Source organism: Aplidium turbinatum, chromosome 2 (assembly GCF_918807975.1).
Source record: "Aplidium turbinatum chromosome 2, kaAplTurb1.1, whole genome shotgun sequence".
Lineage (NCBI taxonomy): Eukaryota > Metazoa > Chordata > Ascidiacea > Aplousobranchia > Polyclinidae > Aplidium > Aplidium turbinatum.
In genome coordinates, this window is record NC_137473.1 from 7,167,367 (window position 1) to 7,175,727 (window position 8,361).

The 8,361-nt window shown below is 37.6% G+C and overlaps 1 protein-coding gene across 3 annotated transcripts; it reads right to left on the bottom strand.

Annotated features, from left to right (window-relative positions):
- Window positions 1–348: 348 nt before the first annotated feature.
- On the bottom strand, window positions 349–3,917 carry LOC145765511 (uncharacterized). Of its 3 annotated transcripts, none has more exons than XM_082577345.1 (5): window positions 3,049–3,917; window positions 2,596–2,813; window positions 2,232–2,412; window positions 1,719–1,819; window positions 349–891 (listed from the first exon to the last, which is right to left on the bottom strand). In XM_082577345.1, exons 1-3 carry the CDS (start codon window positions 3,216–3,218, stop codon window positions 2,381–2,383), a joined length of 420 nt encoding a protein of 139 aa, XP_082433471.1. In that variant the 5' UTR covers window positions 3,219–3,917; the 3' UTR covers window positions 349–891; window positions 1,719–1,819; window positions 2,232–2,380. The 3 variants fall into 3 exon arrangements, with proteins under 3 accessions (XP_082433471.1, XP_082433470.1, XP_082433469.1); XM_082577344.1 differs by having other exon boundaries at window positions 1,719–1,822; XM_082577343.1 differs by having other exon boundaries at window positions 1,719–1,871.
- Window positions 3,918–8,361: the final 4,444 nt, after the last annotated feature.

Here is an 8,361-nt window from a genome sequence, read left to right on the forward strand (position 1 = left end):
TTCAGCACAAATTCTGAACATGAACAGAACTGACAAAAATAATGTTGTCGGAATGGAGAAGAATACAAAATGGATATTTATTTGACAGCACCTATTGAATGAAAGACTCAATAATATCAAACATTAAGTTGCATTTCTAAAGTCACATACTTCAGTTCAGTTTTTATTTCCGACCATCAAAACGAACAATATTACTTGCCATAACACAGCAGCAGTCTGAAAAAACGCGAAAGTTAAAGGGGCAGTAAACCCCAAACCATACTTTTCGATTTTTTTGTTTGTAAGTGCTCTAGACATGTATAATAAGTGGTTGTCGTTGAAATTTTCCCTTAATTTCATTGCGTTTCCTTTGTAGGGCCGTTTTAGTTAGCCCTTAGTTTCAGAGCGACGCGTGCTCACTGAACCGTGCGATAATCACGTGTGACGTCATAAGAGTACTAGCCGATCTTATGTTCGCGCAAGATGCATTGTAAGCAAGTGTTCGTAGTGTCGTTTCCAACAAATACAATGAACTACATGTATTTATGTCGATTGTAAGCGGCTTAGTAGTTGATAAAATGAACACTGAAAGTAACTACCTTTCGACAAGTACCATATTAGTTTGTAAAGAACTAGATTCTAGTATAGCTTACTGTACTGTTTGTACAAGTACATGTACAAAATTCACTCTCTCTGTGTACACGGAAAAGCTTTTTTCAAAGCAGATTTTGAATTCTGACTTTTTATTTCAAATCAGGATATTTAAATCCAACATATTCGCCGCTATCTTGATTTGAAAATTTCGACCTAATTGCAGAAACGACGCATGACGGCAGAGGCACACGGATTGAACGTCCAAGGTAACCCCAGATCCAGCGAACAAACTGTCTATAGGCAATGTGCCTATAACGTCTGTAAAAACAACTTTTGGTTACATTTACTCTTGTTACGGTAACTCCTTCAAATTCAAAACAACTTTTTAAACAAACAAACTTTTAAAACAACTTTTGTCTGTCTATGGTTTTTAAAAAGTACCTCTCTACCAAAGCTATACTTTTTAAATGGCCGCGAGTGTTGTAGCCTATGTGCCGATTTGATGGGAGACGGCCATGGCCGTAAATTTTTCTTGACTTGGCAATGGGAAGCTTGTACACTGTACAGCCAAATACAACTTGTATTGTTTCAGTGAAATTGTTTTCAGTGAAATAGCTTAGCATCAATAAATCATCATTACATTGTTGCTTTCTGGGCGAAGTTGGCCTGTTTACGAGCAGTTTTGAGAAAAGTACACATAATAGCAAATCAGTCGCTTTTTTACATTGGTTCAACGTCTGCAGACGTTGCATCAATGTAAAAAGCGACTGATTTGTTATCTGGGTATGTTCACACTGAAACGACCATTTATTAGGTTTAAATGAAGTAAGAGAGTAAAGAGACGAAGTACATCTGCAAAACACAAGCCAACAATATAAAACGAACCAATTAAATCAGTCTCACACGATCAGAACTTAAAGTAACAAAAGTCCCTTTTACTGAACACAGCAAGAAAAGCTCTTATGAAAATGGGCTTGCAGAGAAAACAATCAATGGAAAGCGCGCCGAGCAGAGAAACTATAACGTACAAACATACGTAAAATAAACGTAAATTTGTTATAAGACACACTGGCTTTTCAATGAGTCATGTAAAAGAAGCTGGATTTGCTAGCTAAAGTATAAAATGTACTGGCTGAAGTCCATACCTGAAGAAGTTGCAAATCCACTATTTTATTCAATCTTGTGTCAATGATCGTGTATGTGCCGTGCTTCCCACAATGTCCAGGAGAATCTACCCTTCCATCTCCTGCTAACATGAGGTCAATACCATCACCTTCCAATTGTTGAAGTACAATGTTCTGCTCAATGACATATTAAAAATTCTTATCAATGACACTATTTTAAAGAAAAGATTGAGCACTTCCGTTTACAGTATGTGTGTGTTTCCATACATCAGGAAGCATTCATAAAATATCTATAACAGATATATCATTGTTTACAAACTTCTATTTGAATAAGTTTATACTGATGAAGCCACACTTGTGTGGCAAAAGCTCTGTATTTAAATAAACCGATTCTTTTGATTTGGTGTGATATTGTTTACTTTATTTAAAATGTTTTGTCACACCGTGCATCCCAGTGGATCATCACTTAAATTATAGGAAAATTTGATGAAAAGTTTAGGAACGAAGTTTTGTTTTGGAATTTTACAAACTTACCCCGGCTTTTCACTGCGTTCATTGGTAGACACCTCCGAAAATGTATTTATTGAGAAATTTGGATAGTGCATTTCATTATCTTCAAAAGATATGTCTTGCAAAGCCATTCCTGCTTTTTTGGAAGTGGAAGTAAGGTAATCTGGTGGAATTCATTTTCTTTCTTGCAAGTTGCAGGTCACATCTACAGATTGTGTTAATACCAGGGCATTAGCCTGAGTTGCTGCACTGCTGCAATAAACATATTCCAAATCAAGCAAAGCAACTTTTACAGTATTATTTGGCATCACTTCTCTTTCCAAAGCTATTAAAATGTACACTACTGTTATTTCATAATATGTTATATTATAGAGTCAAAGTTTCTTACCTTTCGCCGCACTCATTGGCTTCAAGGCAGCTTGGCATCCTTTTGATGAACAAGCACGAAAATCTAATACGTCATATTGTGTTACAGCATCACAAGTAACCATTTCTGTTTGGCATGACTTCGGCTTTTTTTTAAAAATTTCTCTCGATCTTTTCAGTGTACGAATTGGGGGTAGGAATTGTTCAGGGTACGAATTTGGGTGCATTTCTAGCCAGTAACTGAAAAAGAAAACAACAATGTATATAATATATGAAGGAACATTTTTTGTTAATGAACTTGGTGAATTATACATGGGACGTTCTAAAAGTGCATGTAGCTGGGAATCACTATACCAGCAGGCAGCATACATATTGTAAACTTATGGAAAACAATTTCTCAAGGATGCTACTTCGCTACTTATGTGCGGTACTTTATAACAAATATGTAGTAATATAATTGTTAGCTTAAAATTACCTTAAGAACTTGCCGCTTCCTAGCAGCCGGTCGCATGGATAAAATGGAATTTTGTTGTGGAGTTGTCTCTCTACTGGACTTTGAATCCAACGGTTGCAAAGTTGTTGAAATGTTTTTGTTTGGAAAAATTGAAGGGCATGCATTAAAGTTTCAATTGAGACGTGTGGCATGACCCATGTCAAATTGAAAAAGATTTTAAAAATCTGTTTCCTTGAAATGGAGTCGCCATATTGTGCTGGACTCTGTTGATCCTGGCCACACTCTTGTGGTGTTTACAGACTTGTTCCATTTCTTTTTTATGGTACGATTTTATGGAAAATGGAACAAAGAAATTTTATCAGTAGCCTAGAACTGTCAGATAAACAATTATATACGGTACAACACACCGATTTGGCATGATGAGTACCAAATTGTAACAGGTTTAGCTTAGTTTACTCACACAGCACTGGGGAAGAATGCATATTGAGACACCAGTATAGGCCTACATGTCTAGCCAATACACAATCACAAATTGAAATACATGAGTAAATACTAAGACTGGTAGGTAGGCCCATCGTGCATACAGCACAGGATGCAGCACTGACTAATCATGAAGTAAAAAATAAATGCAAATCTCTGCAACCTTTGACTGTCTGAACCTCTTGCTGTTAAATACCATCAAAACTACGCAAACACTGCAAGGTCTAGCCCAAAATGTTTAGGTTAAACGTCCAATAAAAAGTTTAGTGTAGTCTGTAAAATGATGTAAGCTAGCACCAAGGCTACAATAAACTAAATCTGAACTTCAATTGTAACTTGGAATAATCTTATCGACTGCTGCAAACGCATGCCACACCTCAAACAAGCAAAATATTTGTCCAGCAGTACTCTTATGACGTCACCCGAGAAAAAATTTTATTTCGACAACAGTTCGTGCAGTGTGTGTTCGAATTACAAAACCAAAACTTTGTTTTAAGATTGCGTGAGAACAAATGAGTATTTTTTCATAAAAACAAGTGCAACGTGTTTTTGAATATCCCCTTTATGTATTTCAACTCTCAATTTGCATTTGAAAATGGGGTTGTCTGCCCCTTTAAAGCGTGCTCGAGATGGAAATGATTTACTTCATGCGAGGATTAGGCACGGTCGCAACACCTTGAGAAATGTACAAGCGAATTAAAAACAAACATGTAGTAAAAACGGATGTAGTCTAAACGCAGCTTTAGTCACTAGCCAATTTTTTTATTATCAGTACCGGTATCATTTTGTTCATTGGCTTCACATTGTAATATATATAATATATTATATACCGTACCGGTGGTACACCCAAGACGAAACAAACATAGGCAATAATTAATGTGAGACAAACCAGGAGACACAGAAAGCGACTTTGAGTCAGCTGGCACCTGCTACATAATTAAGGTGTTTCAGCAATAAGGTACAATACCAGTAACATACAAACACTCTAATTACAAAACGATTAGATGTGTTGTTTTAGAATGGTGCATCAATGATATTGGCTGTTGCCATAAGCTTTGTTGCAGATTCAGACAAGCTAGTCCTAATTTACTGGCACTTGGTGCATAAAAAACATTTTATCTTATCTTGTTTCCAACTCTGATCACCTCAAACTCTAATCCAACAAGCTAAAGCTTGCTATTGCCTGGGATTCCCCCAATGACGCGCCAAGGTGTGCAGATCAGCGAGTGCACACTGCACAGCCTGGCTGACCTAAAACCATTGCTGTTTTCGCTGCCTTGTGACGTCATTTTTCTTAATTGTTTATTTTAAATAGCACTCGCCAAGCTGTCAGTGCACACCCAGCTTAAAGGTAATGACCGAAAAAAATTAAAGGCAATGACCTCAAACGTTGGAGTATTAAAATTAGAAGGGGACGAGCTTTGCAATTGAAAAGAAAGCAATCAGCATGCAGCAAGATGTTAGAATATCATGAAAGTAAAGAACATCGACAACCGATCGAAGTTTTCTTTTTTTCTGGATTTCTTGGGGTGTTCAGTGCACACCTTGAACACCCTGAATATACGCCACTGGTGTCTTGGAGTGGCAGACTGTAGGCTTTTCTGTCAAAACGCGAGAAACAGCGTGGATGATTATAACCTTCGCAGTTCGCAGTCTTAGCTTCTTTTACCGCTTCTGGTCGTTTGTTGTCTTGAACACGTAATTGCACTGCTTTCGTGACGATGGAAAGTGTAGCTAATGTTATATAACTTAGTCGTGTTAACGATGTTGCGAAAACTAATGTAGCCTGTAGCTCATGTTGTCGCAACGAACTTGAAATAGAAAATTGTTGCTACTTTTTAGTGCACAGTGTACTGTATTTAGCAGATCTACAGTACTGTAGATGCAAGTTTACAAAATTATCCGGATCAGCTTCTATAGAAGCTTTCTCAGTAGTACTCGGAGAATAAGTCTAAAACACTTCCGGTAGGCCACTGCGCCTAATCTATTTCTGCAACTGTGACGGTTGCGTTAGCCTTTTGCACATAAATACGATATAGCCTAACGAACAACTAGACTTCTACGCTTTACAATGATTTTCTAGAAATAATAAGACTACAAGGGTGTAAAGTTTAGGTTTCAATACTCTTCGTGACTTTTTTTGAGTTTCCCACCACTGGTGGGATAGTTCGGAACTCCATGCTCTGTAAACAGGGACTAAAAAATGAAAGGAGAAAGATTCGAATTCATTTGTGGACATTTGAGAAGCGCAGTTCTTTGAGAATAACAGCGTGCGGTAGCCTATTTTATGCTGGCCTTTCAGTCGAAACTAGTAGGCCTATCTGTCATTATTGTAATCGAAATTATGGATTTGAGGAAAGAAGTAGCTCAATCACGCATCTAAGCTAGGCCTACATGTAGGCAATCAGAGTTCGAATTTTATAAACAACAAGAATTTACGATAGCAGCATAAGCCTATAGATTTTTACACCAGAACATTGTTGGAAAGGTCTATCTTTGTGATATCAGGCTATATCGAAGAAAGCGATTATAAAAAAATAATTTATCGTCTGTAATGAATTAATCAATTAAAAAATTATAAGCGCAATAAACAGAAAACGCCAAAAGCAAAAGAGCCGACGCAACATTATAAGGTGATTCGTGATAAGATCGACTGTTTTCGCCAAAGCTTTCGTAGTTTAGTTTCGTTTCGTAGATTTTAAAAACAGATTAGCCTACATGATTTTGTTAAAAAGATTTTTTTTAAGCAAAACAATCTGTTTAAAAAGTTAGTTAAAACGTTTCAGTGACATATCTGTGATGTAGCCTATTGCACCCAACAGTAGGCTATACAGAGTATAGACGATGTTGTTTACGACTGTCGTGAATCAAGACAAAAACTTTATCCAAAAATGTGATAACCCGCATATTTACCACAATTATACATTGTAGACAATTATAATGATCAGACGACGACCGGACATCGGCCTACATCAGGGCTTCCCAAACTGGGGGTCGCGACTCCGCAAGGGGCCACGTTACGAACTTCAAGAGTCGCAGAAAGTATACCAATTGTGCACAAAGTAGCCTATACTGCATATTAACACTTCTGACCTGTGAAAGTCTATTTATAAGAGTCGTGCACTTAATAGCCTATAGCCTACCCGCAAGCTATTTATGTGGTAAAATAGATGCGAAGTTTAAAATCCTTTTACTGCATTGTGAAATAAGGTGACTCTGGAAGCCAAAGCTTTAAAAAGGCTGTAAATGTTGAAAAATGAAGTCGTAATTTTTCTAACAGAATAACATTGAGATCTGGTCCATTTTCGCAATAACATCTGGTTTTTGAAATTATACTAACAAAGTTAACTTATCCTTCCAAGGAGAAAACATGATTGTTTTTATGTTGAAATCTAAAGCTGATCGTTTATAAAAAAAAATATACATATCTGGTAACAAAAGGGTGAGAATGAATTATTTGAAATGTTCTCATTTATTAAATGGTTTTGGCTAAAAATGATGTGGAATCAAGTGTTATTAAGCCTTTGGGTGTCGACCATTTGTCAAACCTATTGAAACAGTTTCAGAAGTATTTTATTTCAGAATTGGATAATACTAAATTAGATTGGTTCCAAAACCCATTTGCAATGCAAAAACAAAGTAAGTTACTGAGCACCACTCTCTTAAATCTCAGAAAAACTTGCTGATCTATGTTTTGACTCTGAATTACGGCTTGTATTTTCTGGAAACAAGCTTTACAGTTTTTGGCTAGAGCAGTGGTTCCCAACCTGGGGGGCGCGACCCCCAAGGGGGTCGCAGAGCATTTTATAGGGGGTCGCAAAGCTTTTGCTCATGCAACAACAAAAGTGAATGTAAGTAGGACGAGATACCGGTAGGCTGGTAGTATGTGCCTTAGGCTACGTTTACATGACGTTTCATTGCGTTCGAAATGAAAATTTTTCGTTTCGGTTAGTCTGCCAGACTCGTAGTCTGTTTGCATGCGATGACCGAAATGAGATTCGTGGCGGTCTGGATTTCATGTCGGTAGTTTCAACAGAAATGAAACCGAAATGAAGCGGTTGCTGGTGATGTAAACACACCGCAATGAGATCCTAGCAACGAGATTAGCCCTTCTGCTAGTAGTGTGTGGGCTGTTTAAGTATTTATTTGTAATGTAGTAGGAAAAGATAACTTGAACATTACATCAGTGCAATAGCTTTGTGTTTTTGGAATCATAATGGTAGATATTTTGAACTGGGACTGGAATGATTGTTGTTTAATTTAAGTGAGCAATTAGCAATTGCGAACCAGCAATACAACCAATCCTTCTAAGTCAGTGGTTGAAAGATATGTTATATTTGCTATCATGCAGTGGCGGATTCAGAACGTCATTTATGGGTGGGCCTAGGAAATATCTTGGTGGGCCTTCACCAATAATGCCACGGCGGGCCAGCATACAAAAACATAGCCTAGTGTTACCGGAGCTTCTACCCAAGGCGGAGTCTCCTAGGTTTCGAGTTAAAAAAGCTGATTATGTCAACATAATCCGAACTGTCAATGAGTTGTCTTTCAAAAGACAAAAGTGTCAAGTTGTAAGGCGTCCAGTTAGCATGGATGATCTCAAACGCGTTTGGATCCTGTTTGTTGCGGAGAAAAGTCTCTCAACGCTGCAGGACGTGGAAGGCAGTGTTATGATGATCCTTAAAACTGTTCATGTTCGGGAAAATGTCAGCAGGGCAGCTGTCCAGTACTTTCATTAATGTAGGAAAGTTTTCCCGATCCATTTTTCATCTGATGTGTTGAATGAATACAGCATGTTCAGCATCTGCCATCTCAATGCCATACAGTGCACACTGCACAGTGCACACGGACCAT

Coding starts and splice junctions, on each gene's coding strand:
- LOC145765511 (XM_082577345.1), bottom strand. CDS start 3,218: ATGCCACACGTCTCAATTGAAACTTTAATGCATGCCCTTCAATTTTTC. Junction 2,814..3,048: donor GGAAGCGGCAAGTTCTTAAG/GTAATTTTAAGC, acceptor TTTCTTTTTCAG/TTACTGGCTAGAAATGCACC. Junction 2,413..2,595: donor GCCAATGAGTGCGGCGAAAG/GTAAGAAACTTT, acceptor CACAATCTGTAG/ATGTGACCTGCAACTTGCAA.